The 15,556-nt window shown below is 42.6% G+C and overlaps 1 protein-coding gene across 2 annotated transcripts in view; it reads left to right on the forward strand.

Annotated features, from left to right (window-relative positions):
• Positions 1–3,212: 3,212 nt before the first annotated feature.
• PALM2AKAP2 (PALM2 and AKAP2 fusion) overlaps positions 3,213–15,556 on the forward strand; it is a 446,433-nt gene continuing 434,089 nt past the window's right edge. Inside the window, exon 1 of one of the 2 annotated variants that reach the window (XM_045081684.1) lies at positions 3,213–3,610. In XM_045081684.1, coding sequence (XP_044937619.1) covers positions 3,606–3,610 — 5 coding nt within the window. In that variant the 5' untranslated portion in view covers positions 3,213–3,605. The remainder of the gene's footprint in view (positions 3,611–15,556) is intronic. The other variant, XM_013053849.2, reaches the window with a different exon arrangement.

Below are 15,556 nucleotides of genomic sequence, written 5' to 3' on the forward strand. Positions count from 1 at the left end.
GGCAAGGGGACGATATGATTAGATCTTGTGTCTTTGGAAGATTGCTCTGGCTGTACAGTTAGATGAGTTGGAACTCCTTAAAATGTAACTAGAAACAAAAAAGCCAGAAGGGAGGCTGTTTTATTAACATCAGTGGGGATAGACAGGAATGAATGGGCTCTGTGACTCTTCAGGAGGTAGCCTGGAAAAATTCTGATTGACTGGATATAGAAGGTCAAGTGGAGACAAATCAAATAAGGTGCTCAGGTTTCTGCATGGACATTTTCCTCTCTATTGTTAGGATAGTGTACAGGTTACTAGAAGGAGATTTACAGGTGAAAATGAAAAGTGCTTTTTGGACATATTGGATTTGAAGTGTTTGTGAAGATGTTACAAGGGACTTTGGATATTCCATTTTGAAGATTAGAAGAATCATGGGCATTTGAGATTTACTTTTGGAAATGAACACCAAAAAAAACAGCTAATTAAACCCACAGAAGTAGATAAAATTGCTCAGGGAGGGTATGTACGGTCAGAAGGAAAGAGAGTTAAGACCAGATCTTGCAGAACACAGAATACTAACATCTAAAAGACAAGAATCAGAGAACAGGTGCTAGAGCTATGGCAATGTGGCGTCACCTAGGACAGTTTTTCAGAATGGTAGGTGTGACCCTAGGTATTTACCCAAAAGAAATGAAAATATATGTTCACACAAAGCCCTGTACTTGAGTGTTTATAGAAGTTTATTAGTGATTGTCACAAATTGGAAATAATCTAAATATTCATCAGCTCATCAGCTGATGAATAAATAAATAAATTGAAGTCCATCTGTATAATGTACTCAACAATGAAAAGAAACTGCCTCTACACACAACACTGACTCCCAGAAGCATTTGCTAAGTGAAAGAAGGCAAATATAAAAGGCTACATACTGTTTATATGACATTCTGGAAAGCAAAACCACAGAGACAGAAATCAGGTCAGTGGTTGCCAGGAGCTAGAGGTGGGAGAAGGGAACTGACTATCCAGGGACTCAGAGGAACTGTTTGGGGGTGATGGTAATGTTCCTTATCTTGATTATGGTGGTGATTACACGAGTGTATAATGTGTCCAAACTCTTAGACCTGTACACCTGAAAAGAAGGAATTCTGTATATAAATCATGCTCAATAAAACCAACTTAGTGGGGGATAAAAGCAAATACAAAAAGAGTGGCCAAAATATCAAATGCTGCTCATAAGTCATGAGTAGAAGAGGCCCGAGACATAGCCATTGCATTTAGCATTAGCGACTCTATAGGGAGTAGTGTCGATATGGGAAAGGCAGAAGCTGGATTGTTAAGGGTTAAGGAGTAATAAAATAATGCTGGTTTGCCCCCAATACCCATTTTCTCCTTCTTTCATGGGAATGGAGCCCTGAATTTCTGGTTAGGCTCATGACTATGAGTCTCCCTGGAAACTGAATATGGCCATGTGACTGAATTCTAGCCAAAAGATGTAAGTGAAAGTGTCCTGAGGCAGTTTCTGGAAGCCTTCCATAAGAGGCAGCTGGCCTGCTTCCTTAGCCCTTTCTTCTTTGCTTCTTCTACCTTTGTGGTGGTTGGAATGCAGACATGATGGCTGGAGCTGGAGCAGCCACCTCTGACTATGAGGAATGGACACCACAAATGACAGACCAACATTTTGGAGGAGCCTGGGTCTCTTAGCTCTTTGAGAGATATTAAACCAGTCCAGGACTGCTTATCACTGAACTTTTAAGAGGCAGACAACTCTCTTTCCTGATTGCGACTCTTAATTACCCACAGTTGAGTTTAATCCTATAAGCTACCAGGAACAAATAGGAGGTGAGGGTGGAGAAATGGCGATTATAGGCAATGTTTTTAAGAACCTCGACTATGAAGGGTAAGAGTAAAGATAGGATGGTAGCTGGGAGGAACATGGGTTGAGGGAGGGTCTTATGATCTCCAAATTCACACCAGATTCTCTGTGAATGGAGACCTGGCAAAACCCCAGAATCTCTTTCCGCAAAACAGCCCTGTGAATATTCACTAAAATCAACTTTGTGGCTCACTCTCCAGAGGGAAAAGAGGAGCAGTGCCTTCCCCCCCCGAATATTTTACACCCATCTCCTTCCAGCCCCTTGATTGTGCAGAGCTCTTTCCCATCTAGAATCACCCAGCAAGCTGGGGCTGCTTTTGAGCCCATCCTCTCTCAGGTCAGTGTTTTCAGGGGTCCTTTCCTGAACACCTGACCTTAGCAAGCCCACTTCCCTTTTATTCTCCATTGGAGTAGTTTTCTCTTAACTGCTTTAAGATATAGTTCATATACCATAAAATTCACCCAGAATGTACAATTCAGGGCTTTTTAGTATACTCACGAATTTGTGTCATCATTGTCACAGCTTAATTTTAAAACATTCATCTTGATATTTTATTTCTTAATTTTTCGAGCAGTATTTTCAGTCTGTGGTGATGTTTATTTTTCTCTTTCTCTGTGCTTTGTCTTTCTGCTTTAGCCGATGAGCTCCACTAGGGCAGGGACTATGATGACTCTGGTTAGGGCTGCATCCTTAGCGCCTGGCAGACACCCACTGACAGAGGGACCGGGCAGCAAGACACGGTGAAAGCCTAAAGCTTATCCCGTCTAGTCTTCATTGCAGCAGGTGCAAGGCACCTGGATGGGAGCCAGGTTTACATTTGGGAAACCGTTAGGAGTAGGGAATCCTTGTGTGTGTGTTGGGGGGGGGGCGTATAAGGAAGGAATATATGCCCTAGGGAGGCTTATAACTCTGGGGTGGAGCCATGGTAATTTGGGAAAACATGTTCAATGAACCTATTGTTTTCAGAGAACGAACTAGGAAAAGTAACGCTGGACAGTATCTTCCTACTAGGCCAGAACACGCAGAATATGGAGTGATAGGAAGGGCGTGGGATTGCCGAAGGGACGACACACCGCAGTAACGCGCCGCCACGCAGCTGGAGTTTTCCTTGGGAAACTCAGACCGATGCCCGCCGGGCTGGCACAATGGCGTTTCCGAACTCCGGCCCGGCCCGCTGGGGGCAGTACTTGTTATTTGCAGCGGCTAGATGCTAGATGCTTCTTTCTTTCGCAACTTCCAAGCCTCGAGAGCTGCAACCTTGCGGATGACTCAATCGTTTCCCTGAGCCCTCTGGGCTGTGCGGCCGCCGCAGCCGCCCCTCTCTCCTCCCACCGGTCCCCACCCCCCACCCCCAGCGCCTCAGTGCCGCGCCGCCGGTCCCAGGGGAGCCGCCGGCGCACCTGGCGCCTCGGGCGCCCGGGCACTGCGCGCTGGTGGCCACACCGCCCGGCGCGCAGCTGCCAGCGCGCTCCCTCCCGAAACATTTAAGTGGAGTGGCTTGTCTAGCGCCCAGCGAACAACATTATCCAATTGCTTCCCGTTTTACTCGCAGGCTGGGAGCTGAGAGAGCCTGAGCGTTCACTTTCAACCCTCAAGGGGAGGAGGGGGTGCGGGCGGGGAGGGGAGAAGCTCGCGAAGCTTGCGGCTCCACCTCGCGCGCGGCGCGGCCAGAGCGCCCGGCTCCGGCAGAGGCGAGCAGCGCCGGTGAGCCCCGCAGCAGCGCGCCGCCGGGCCGCCCGGAGCCCCGCGATGGAGTGAGTATCCCCGCGCCGCGCTCTCCGCTCGCTGCCCTGCTCTCGGCATGTTGCCATGGCGACCGCGGCAGCAGGCCGATGCCGGCTCAGGTCCCAGTCCGGGATGGGTGTTTCATTTCAGCCCAATGTGTACGCCTGGTGTTTCTATAGCAGCAGCCGCAGGGGCTGGAGCCAAGGGGTAGGAGCCCCGGGATGCGTGGTTTTGTGCCGCTGCCTCTCAGCCAGCAGGGCCTCCGGAGGGGACGGTACTACTAAGGAGGGAGGCAGGTTCTAGGCTTCCCCATCCCTGCCCCAAGCTCCCGCTTCTCAGGGAGTTGACTGCAATAGCCATTACTTCCGATTCCTAACCATGTCAGCATTATTGGACTGCAGTTAAAAAAAAAGGGGGGGGTCACTGCGGATCCGATGCCAATGTGGTTCGGTGTGAAGCGTGTCATGGAAGGAAGGATGATGAGTTCGTGGTAATATGAGCCAGAGCGGCAATGCCCTGGCTACTAGAGACCATCGGAGGACCCCAAATAATTGATTTGTTCCTGGGGTAATTAATTGAGAAATGAGACAAAAAGGTAGGAGCAGCAGCTGGGGGTTGAGTTACCACGTTTGGCCCCGTGGGCACAGCAAGAGAGGGGTGGGGAAGAGAGGGCAGGGAGGCAAGAGGGGCGTTAACCAGAAAAGACACAATGAAGGGCTTCAGTTGTGGGTTCGAACTGGGGTTTCTTTCTCAGTCTTTGCATCTCTGGGCTGGTCCCTCTCCCAGGCTGCTGCCGCAGCAGGGCCACTGTGACAAGCGAGACGCTCCACGAAAGGGTCAATTCTGGAGTCGGCTATTAGATACTGCTCACTTGGTCAGCTTCTCTGCCTCCTCTTTTCCCACGGATACTCCCTGATGTTGGGGCTTCATGAAATCATATTTCAGCCTGGGGATAACGTCCGGTTTTCGGGTAGCAGGACCTTCATGTCAAACCCAATAAACCCTAGATGCAGCTTTTGTCCTTCTGCGTATCTGATTGTGTAGATGCAATTTAATCCTCACCAACAAGGCTGCTAAAGCAGAAGTAAGAGACGGTGTGGCATTTTAGGAGTGAGGAGTTGTAGGTTTCAGCCCCTGGTTGAAATACCCCTTGGCTGGTATTAGTGCTATTGATTTCCTATACCAGTAACTTCTGTCTCTGAGCCTCAGTTTCCCCAAGTGTTCATTGGAGTCAAAGATGCTCTTGACGTAGTTTTTAAGCATTGTTGAGAGGATCGGATAAGCTTTCTATCTCTTCTAAAGGGCATTGTAAATTGTAAGGTGTATACAGATTTAAGGAGTTAATGATTAAGTCTTTGCGATCAGTTTGCCGGGCTTGAGTCCCTGTGCACTTTGCGGAATGACGTCAGTCTCTCTGGGTCTCATTTCTGGAAAGAGGAATAATAACTATTTCATGCAATTTTTGTGCAGATTAAACAAATTGATACATATAATGGTCTTAGAGCCTAGCACAAAGAAAGCTCAATAAATATCCTCTATTATCTAAAAATATTATCTATTGTCTACTATTATTACTGTGGTCTCCAGCATTCTCCATTAACATTTTGTGGGGTTTCAGGTTGGCACCAAGCTGTTTTTTTTTTTTTATCCCTCCAGACAATTTATAAAGAAACTTAATGCCCCAAGGGCAACTAAGAGTAACACAATTTTCAAGATGCCATTGTAGGTGTGGAGAAGTGACCAAAAGACATAGCAGCCTTGCATACATAGCAGAAGCTGGACAGCTTGGCCTTGGACATATTCTATTCTTTTTTTTTTTTTAAAGATTTTATTTATTTATTTATTTGACAGACAGAGACCACAAGTAGGCAGAGAGGCAGGCAGAGAGAAAGAGGAAGGGAGGCAGGCTTCCCTGCTGAGCAGAGAGCCCAATGCGGGGCTCGATCTCAGGATCCTGGGATCATGACCCGCATTGAAGGCAGAGGCTTTAACCCACTGAGCCACCCAGGCACTCCTGACATATTCTATTCTTATTGCCATTGTTGTTTGTTTAGACAGGGAGACTGTCCTTAATAAGAGAATGAATGTCGATCTAGCCATCGCACCATGGACGCTTACGGGATACCCTGGTTGCTTGCCAGGGCAGTGACTTTCATCTCTACCATCCCACATTAGTATGCTAATGTACTGCCAATCTCCAGGATTAAAACTGGAGTGCTCAGTAACTGTGAAACAGCTTAAAGAATTTGTAAGTTTCCTTCCTCGGACCCTCCCTCCTTTCCTCTCCATCTTCCAGCTAAGTTTTTGTTCCAGGTGTGCTGATCTCCCACACTCTTCCTCTCCTATCGCAGGACCCACCTAGGAGCCACAACCAGCCTGCTTCTCCCCTGATCAACCTTGGCCCTCGTTTTCCTGTTCCCTTGTGACATTCCAAAGTCCTTCTCACCTTCCAGTTAACCTCCTGCATTTCCAACTGTCTATCTGTTCTCTGTCCCACTTCCTTTGCTTCATTAATGTAATTAACTTTTAAACTCTTTTTCTCTTCTTTCAGAATACCACCTCTTCCTGTCTTGGTTCTAACAAAATTTCTCATATCCTGTTCTTCCTCTCAATCTAAGCCCTCTCAGAATCTCATCTTAGGTAGGACAGGCTGCTTTAAATATCAGTAAGATAGGGGCTCAATTCTTCTTACTTATTGTGTTCAACTTATGTTTATGAGAAACAATTAAAAGGGGGAATAAAACTCACTTCGTCCTTTTATTTTTTTCATGTAACTAACAAATATTTGTTGAGATTAGTCCTGGTCAACAAAGCAGTCATGATTCTCACCATCTGAAGTTCATAGTCTAATGAAAAGGTCGATGTTAAAGTAGTAAACACAAATGAATATATAAATGCAAAAGTATAGTAAATGCTATGGAGGGAAATGCACAGAGAAAATAACAGGAAGGGGATACAGATTAGATTGAGGTGTCAACAAAACCTCTCTGAGGAGCTGATATCTAATGTGAGATGTAAAGGATGAGTAGGAGTTGGCTAGGTGAGGAGTAGAGGGAAGAAACCCTCTAGGCTGAGAAAGCAGCATGTGTTAAGGCCCTGAGGCAGGAGAGATCCTTGGCAGGTTGGAAGAACTGAAAGAAGGATGGTATGGTTAGAGCTTTGGCAGTGAGGGGAGGATGGTTTAGAGATGTGGCTAAGTGCAACGCAGAGCCATCAACAAGCTTTATGAATGGACATGAAGATAATCACTTGTCTTTTAAAACTTTTAAGCTTACAAGTTCAGAAAGCTAAAATTAACTTTCCTACTGAAGGTATGTAAAATGGATGGCCTAGAAAATGTGTCACACCATATAAGATAAAGTGATAGGATCAAAAATCTATAAAGAACTTATCAAACTCAACACCCTCAAAATAAATAATCCAGTTAAGAAGTGAACAGAAGGGGTGCCTGGGTGGCTCAGTGGGTTAAGGCCTCTGCCTTCGGCTTGGGTCATGATCGTAGGGGTCCTGGGATCGAGCCCCGCATCGGGCTCTCTGCTTGGCGGGGAGCCTGCTTCCCCCTCTCTCTCTGCCTGCTTGTGATCTCTGTCTGTCAAATAAATAAATGAAATCTTCTTAAAAAAAAATAAGTGGACAGAAGACATGAACAGACATTTCTCCGAAGAAGACATCCAGATGACCAACAGACATGAAAAAATGCGCAACATCACTCACCATCAGGGAAATACAAATCAAAACCATAATGAGATACCACCTCACACCAGTCAGAGTGGCTAAAATTAACAACTCAGGAAATGGCAGATGCCGGCTAGGATGCAGAGAAAGGGGAACCCCCCTACAATGTTGGTGGGAATGCAAATTGTTGTAACCACTCTGGAAAACAGTATGGAGGTTCCTAAAAAAATTAAAAATAGAACTGCCCTATGACCCAGCAATTGTACTACTAGGTATTTATCCAAAGAATACAAAAATACTGGTTCAAAGGGTGCACATGCACCCCAATGTTTATAGTAACATTATCAACAATAGCCAAATTATTGAGAGTGTCTAAATGTGCACCGACTGGTGAATGGATAAAGATGTGGTGTGTGTGTGTATAGTATATAAAATGGAGTATATATAATGGGATTATCTACACATAATGGTATATATATATACATAATGGAATACATAGACTTAATGGGAATATTATATATATAATGGAATATTACTCAACCATCAAAAGAATGAAATATTGCCATTTGCAATAACATGGATGGAACTAGAGTAACTATTGCTAAGTGAAATAAGTCAGTTGGAGAAAGAAATACTATATGATTTCACTCATGTGGAATTTAAGAAACAAAACAGATGAACAGGGGAAAGGAAGGAAAAATAAGATAAAAACACAGAAGGCGAACCATAAGAGACTATTAACGATAGAGAACAAACTGAGGGTTGATGGAGGGAGGTGGATGGGTGATGGGACACCTGAATGGCTCTCGGCTGGTTGGGTGTCTGCCTCCCACTCAGGTCGTGAACCCGGGGTCCTGGGACCAAGTACTGCATTGGGCTCCCTGCCCTGCATGGAAACGGCTTCTCCTTCTACCTCTCTCTCTTTTTCTTTCATAAAGAAAGAAAGAAAGAAGTGATGGACATTAAGGAGGGCACTTGTGATGAGTGCAGGGTGTTTTATGTAAGTGACGAATCACTAAATTCTACTCCTGAAGCCAATACTACACTATATGTTAACTAAAAAAAAAAAAAAAAAAAACTTGGAAGGAAAAAAGAAGGAATATATGTTGTCATAGCCAAGCGTCAGTATACTGCTATACTGCAGATATGTGCAATAGGAGAAGGGGATATCAGTTTTGAAAGCCAGACCGTTTGTGGTGTGCCAGTACCTGAGAGTTCTGAATAAGCCAAAGTCACTAATTTTAAATGAATTGGAGTAAAATAAACAATGAATCTTGGAACACTGAAAAAATAAAAAATTAAATTAAGTTAAAAATATAAAATTATCCCCCTCCAAATAATCATTTGTTCATGAACGTTATTGGTTTTAAAAAACAAGAGCATCTCAGTTGAAATAGGAAAAAATAAAGATAGCAAGCAGAGGGTCCTAACTGATTACACTTGGCTGCGCTCCTTGTTGGGTTGTGTGAGATCAGTGTTATATATGGGGACAAACTTTAGTATGTGCAATATTTAATTTGGTACCACACCTATAGGTTTTGCTGGACACTTCTCTAGAACACAGCCTTCCAAACAGCATGGGAGCTAAAAGGCACAGAGGATATTACATGGAACTCTTTAAATTGTTGCCATCTCTGCAAGCTTTGGGGTCTGACAACATGGATGGCAGCCTCGGAACTGATCTGATGGGGTGTAGAAATGACATTTCTCCTCACCTGGCAGGTGCCTGCTTTCACACAGCCATACCACAGGACAACTTTAAAGCATGCAGAGGAGATCACCAAGTATCTCAAAGAAAGTTTCTTCTTTCACATAAACAAATCAAGGCTCATGAAGGGATGAGTGTGGGAAGGGTATTGAGTCACAGCTGACTTCTGGTTCTTCATATATGTCTTCATTCATGCATTCATCCATTTATCCAGCAAACATGTATCGAATATTTTCTTTTTTAAAAAAATATTTTATTTATTTGACAGAAAGAGAGATCACAAGTAGGCAGATTGGCAGGCAGAGGGGGAGGAGGGAAGCAGGTCCCCAGCGGAGCAGAGAGCCCCATGTGGGGCCAGATCCCAGGACCCTGGGACCATGACCTGAACCAAAGGCAGAAACTTCAACCTACTGAGCCACCCAGGTGCCCCTTATCAAATATTTTCTATGTGCCAAGCACTGTGATAAGTACTGGGAGTAAATGGTGACCTGATCCTGTCTTCAAGGAACTTCCCGTTTAATCTAAATGTGACTATGGGTGCTTTATGACCTTGAATCATTTTCCTTGGCTAAGTCTGCCATCCGTTACACAAAGTGTGCCATTTCATGTGTTCACACTTTGTAGGCATTGAAAAAATGTGTTTAAAAATGTATAAGTCTTTAAAAAATTTTTTTTGTTGGAAGTATTGTTTGCTTTTTACAACAATTAAAATGTTTGGGGGCTTAGTTTATGAAATGAACCCCCTTTTCCTTTCTCTTTCCCCCAAGGCTTAGTCCTTGGAGCCTTACTGTGAACAGTTTGGAGGTATCCTTCCAGATATTTTCCATGCAAAGCAAGTAGAGTTGGAAACACATATTGATAGAAGTTTAAATACTTCCTTTTATATAAATGAAATCATACCACATATGTTGTTCTGTAACTTGCTTTTTCCTCTAAATATATCACACATACTTTTATATATCAATATATACATACCTATCATGTATGCTTTTATTAGCTGATTAGCATTTACTTTTGGAATATAGTTCATCAGTCTCTTTTGATGAAGATTTGAGTTTGTTGCCACTTTTTTTTTTTGCTATTAAATGCAGTGTTGCAGTGAACATCTTTGTACATTCTGCAAATGAATCTATATCGTGCTTTCCAGAAATGGAATTGCTGAGTGAGTGAATATGCATATTATGAATTTTTCTATATATTGTCAAAGTGTATCCAAAAATGTTCTATCACTTTACATTGCCACCAGTTATGTGTGAGTCCCTGTTTCCTCAAATCCTTGACAATCCTAGCCACCTTATATATTTATATCTGAGTAATACATTTATATTTGACTCATCTGACTTTATGTAACCATTCTATCAGTGGTCACCGTCTTTGCTTTTGCCTCACTGGACTACTTGTCATTTTTTTTCAGAGAGCACTAGGGAGCCATAAAATACAAACAACAAGCTTGAGTTAGGAAGAGAGTGAAAATTATTTACAAAGGGAAAACTTAAAATACCTAGTTAACTTTAAGAAGTGATCAAGTAATTCTTTTGTAGAGTTTGTTGTCAAATTTTAACTTTATTGAATGAATTCTTATTCCTATCATTAAGGAAATCAGAGTATATCACTTAGCATTTACCATTTGTTGCAGTTATACTGTTAGTTAGATTGTTAGATTAGTTAGTTAGATTGTTAGTTACATTTTCAAAGTTTTTAACTTTGGCAATTTTGAATTGTAAGCCAAATTCTCACAGTTCAATCAACTGAGCACCCTTTATGCACTGGGCACTGTTGGAAGCACTGAGAGTAGAGCAGTGAATCAAACTGAAAAATGTCCTTCCTTCACAGAACTTATATTTCATAGAAGAGATACAGTGTGTATCTACATTAACATCAGGAAGTGATAAATGTTGAGACTAAAATTAAAACGCATGAGGAGACTGGAAGCTGATGAGGGAGGTTAATTGATGATCGGATAGTCAGGAGACAAGTTTCTGAGTGGGAAAGTTTGGAGAGAGACTTGAACAAAGTGAGGAAGTGAGCTGCGGGGAAGGAAGACCACGCTTTGTGGACTTAGAGTTCGTCTTGAATCTGGATACAGTCAAGGTCACCACCAGCCCCCTCCTCACTTGCATCTTCCTTCAGCATTTTGTGATGACTTAGTGTTTAGTGGGGAGGTACCGTTTTCAAACAGGGCCCAAGAGTGTTATATTCTGGATGCCTTTCTGTTTCTTCTATGAGCAAACAGATTGACTCCTTGTAAAATTAAATTCATGTATATCCCCCTTCATAATTCTACAAGACATTGTTCCATTGTGTTCTGGCATGGACTGTTGCTCTGGAAAAGTGTGAGGGTGGCCTGATTATTTCCTCTTTGTAGCTGGCTTGCTACCTCCTTGCCCTCCCACTCTTGCAATTTCTTTCTTTCTTTCTTTTCTTTTCTTTTTTTTTTTTTTTGGCCTTGGTGCTGATAGAATTATTTTTAAACATGAAAGTTTAATAACTTCTCTGTGATTTTTCTCACTGCAAGTCACTGTGTCAATTTTTTCCTGGAAAATGGTACAGTCCTTTGATCTAAAGATTTTTATTTTCCTTTTTTTTTTTGTAAAGGCATTTTCTTTATGGCTTTCAATTAAACAATCTACTTGTTCTCTTATCTAAACATTGTGTGTGTGTGTGCATGTATGTATGTATCTCAGAGTGGGGGGGACAGGTAGCTATTTGGTGCTTATTTGTCACCAAGTGGTTGGCTTAGTTTAGCATCTACAAACAGGAGGGAAGGGGCAAGTCATCAACAAGGGTCATTGTTACTTTCCTTTTTTTCTGCTGTCTCTCTAACCTCCGGACTATGGATAGACTGGCGGATTATGACTATGCATGCAGACTAGACCTCTTCATTAAGTTTTTAAGCTTCAGGCTTTCACTGATAATAAAGAGGAGAGGGATGCCTGGGTGGCTCAGTGGGTTAAAGCCTCTGCCTTTGGCTCAGGTCATGATCTCAGGGTCCTGGGATCGAGCCCTGCATCGGACTCTCTGCTCAGCAAGGAGCCTGCTTCCTCCTCTCTCTCTCTGCCTGCCTCTCTGCCTACTTGTGATCTCTTTCTCTCTGTCAAATAAGTAAATAAAATCTTAAAAAAAAAAATATAAAGAGGAGAGAGTTCACACCATCAGTTCACACGTGGTAGAAGTGTCATCGGTTCCACCATGCTGGTACAGAACCAGCCCGTCCATATAGATGTTTCCCATGTCTTTCATGACCTGTTGCCACTCCTCCCCGTTCTGGCGATGGGTTCTGTGAGCTCTCTCTTTACTTACAGAGAAATTTTTGAATAGGATTTGGAATCTCTGGAGGTATGGATCGCCTTTTAGGTTTGTCCACTGTTTCAATAAAACTTTTACTCCTTAGGGCCGGTAATTCTTCTAGTCTGTGATTTGGGAATCTCAACTCTGCTAGTTTCATAGTAGATAATTTTTTTTTCAACATTTCATTCATTTCAGCAGGTTTCAGAGAGATGGAGAGGAAATTTGCCTTTACCATATCTCCAAGTGAAAGAATCAGTGAATCTTGCATCCACATGAAAATATTACAAATCAGCAATTGTTGGTGTTATTGGAAAATTTGTTTTTATTATAGATCATTTTGTCAATTGGTTCTTAGCGATGCGTATGACAAAATAAGTTTGTGAGTGCTCTTAGGAATACTTTGCAGTACAGGAAATTTGAAGGAGGTGTGCATAGTCGGTATCCTCTGTCCTGCCCTTCAGATGCATCCTTTAGCTTCCCCCACTGCTTACTGCCCTATGAGGCTGACGTCCGTGGACCACATCAGTTCGCTCTCTTGCCCTTTGGTTTCCTGTTGGGTCGGATGAATGCAAGGCACCAGCAGGAGACCCAGAGGTGCAAAGAAGTCTGAGGTCAGCATATTTACTCTATGGTCTCCCTTCCAGTAGAACAGGGTGTTGGCACTGGCTGCTTTCCTCAGCTGAAGGCTACAGGTCCTGCCTGTAGCCCTTTCCTGCAACTTTACTTCTGGTTCTCTCCTAGTTCTGGTGACCATTCCCTCTCCTTGCTCCTTCAAGTCCAGGTGAGGCTATAGCTGATCTCCCCACTTGGTTTGCTCCTGGTGTTTTTCACCATCCTTGTTGGTTTCCCTGAACTCTTCCCGTGGTTTCATAAAGTAGTACCTTTATTAAGCGCATTTCAGTTATCCAGGTGAAGCATGCCATCTCTCTGTAGCGGGATTCCCAACTCACAGAGGGTGCAAAGGAAAGAAGTGTTTGAAGGTTTAAAAAACAAACAAACAAACAAACAAACAACAGAAAACCCCACACACTTCACATTACCAGGATGGAACTTGGCAACTCTTTATTTGTTTACACATTTTGGTCATTGGAGGTCAAGGCCCCCATATATGAAAAAGCTATTTGATAACTGTTATGAGTTTACTCATGAACTTAAGAAAGAGAAGCTCCAATGCTATGAGCTATTGAAGTGTTTAGTTGTTTCCCATTGAAAGTTTCATTTTTCTTATAACTTATAATAAAAATTCCCCAAATTTGATTCCTCAGAGGGAAAACCAATCTTAGTCTTGAGGTGGCTTAATTAGAATTTTATTTAAGGAAATGAAATTTTATGTGTTCTTGTAATAGGAGAGAACTTTACTATTAAAAAAACTAGGGGAAACTATTGTTTTCATGAATAGAACTTCATAGTATTTGATCTACTATTTAAGTATAAGTCATAATTTAACTTATCATTAATATCTAAATGAACACTTCTTAAGTTGCTGTCAAATCAATAAAATCTGTTTTGTTTAATCCTCATAGATAGCACAAAAGCATAAAATGGAGTCTAATCAAAGGCTTTGTTTTACAAGTTCTGAATAGGTGGGATCTAAATTCGATATATTTTACTCCATCTATCTTTATATAGTATTTCATGCTTAGAAAGTGAGCTTCAGGGGTGCCTGGGTGGCTCAGTTAGGTTAGGTGTCTGACTCTTGATTTCAGCTCAGGTCATGATCTCAGGGTCGTGGGATCAAGCCCCACATTGGGCTCCATGGTCAGCACGGAGTCTGCTTGAGTTTCGCCCTTTCCCTCTGCCCCTCCCTGTGTGCACTGTCTCTCAAATAAATAAATAAAATCTTAGAAAAAAAGTGAGTTATTTAGACTGCTTATCCTGCTTTAAGTACTTCCATTTTTCTGTCAATTATGTTCATTTAATTTATTCATTTCACTCATAATTATTAAGTACCTACTATGTGCTAGCCAGTGCTCTAGGTACCTATAATACCTAGATAAATAAATAATAAATTAAAAATAATAAATTAAAAAAATTAAAAGAATATGCTGGTCCCTGCCTTCATGGAGGCCACAATCACATGAGGGACAAATGTAGTTGACCAAGTTATTATAATAAAATGCGCTACATGTGGTGCTGGCGGAAGTTTTGGTGGGATACTGTCTGAAGCTATGACATAGTGAGAGGACAGGAGCCTAAATGAATGTTAAAAATCTCCAACATTCTATATGAGGTCAAAATCCAAATCTAATTCTTAGCCCCTGAGGTTAATTTTGTATAAAACACCTTGTTTTTATTTTTTTAAAGATTTTATTTATTTATTTGACAGACAGAGATCCCAAGTAGGCAGAGACGCAGGGAGAGAGAGAGGAGGAAGCAGGCTCCCTGCTGAGCAGAGAGCCGGATGCAGGGCTTGACGTGGGGCTTGATCCTAGGACCCTGGGATCATGCCCTGAGCCAAAGGCAGAGGCTTTAACCCACTGAGCCACCCAGGCGCCCCAACACCTTGTTTTTAATGTTGGGACTAGTCATCTTAGAACTCCTTACGTCATTTTCTAAAACACTAGCCAAGCCAAGTCCAATGTTAAGACTATTTGAATAATTGACAGTCTTCAGATGTTTTTGTTTGCACTAATGAACCTGGGCTAATGCTACCTCCAGGACCAAGCATGTTGCTATCAGTATCATGGTGAATGCCTGCCCCCTTGAGGAATCAGAGACTCAGTTTTTCAGATGACAAAGCAAAGTGGGATAGCCAATAAAGACAAAACAAAGGACAAAGAGCAGTCAGAACAAACAAACACTTAAAAGAATTACAGGTCACTGCTAGACATTTTTTTAGACACAGTACTTGATTTGTTTAGCCCTCTGTTGAAATCATATAAAAAGCCTCTTTTTTTTTTTTTAAAGATTTTATTTATTTGACAGAGATCACAAGTAGAGAGGCAGGCAGAGAGAAAGGAAGGGAAGCAAGCACCTGCTGTGCAGAGAGCCTGACGTGGGGCTCGATCCCAGGACCCTGAGATCAGGACCCAAGCCAAAGGCAGAGGCTTTAACCCACTGAGCCATCCAGGCACCACAAAAAGCCTCTATGTTTTGAAAGATATCAAGATCTGCCCAACTATTAGCCAGGGAAGCACTCAAGAAGTTAACCTAGAAAGTACTGGGAGTTCTCCTTCCTTCCAATGCTTTCCTTAGCTTCTTACCCTCCAAGAGGGAGGGACCCAGGATTTGAAGGTAATGATACCATCTCCTCAGAGACTCCTGCTGTAATGTGCATGGAATCATCTGGAAATAGTGTTAAAAG

The sequence above is a fragment of the Mustela putorius genome, unplaced genomic scaffold (genome assembly GCF_011764305.1).
Source record: "Mustela putorius furo isolate JIRA1106 unplaced genomic scaffold, ASM1176430v1.1 tig00000580_pilon_pilon_pilon, whole genome shotgun sequence".
NCBI lineage: Eukaryota > Metazoa > Chordata > Mammalia > Carnivora > Mustelidae > Mustela > Mustela putorius.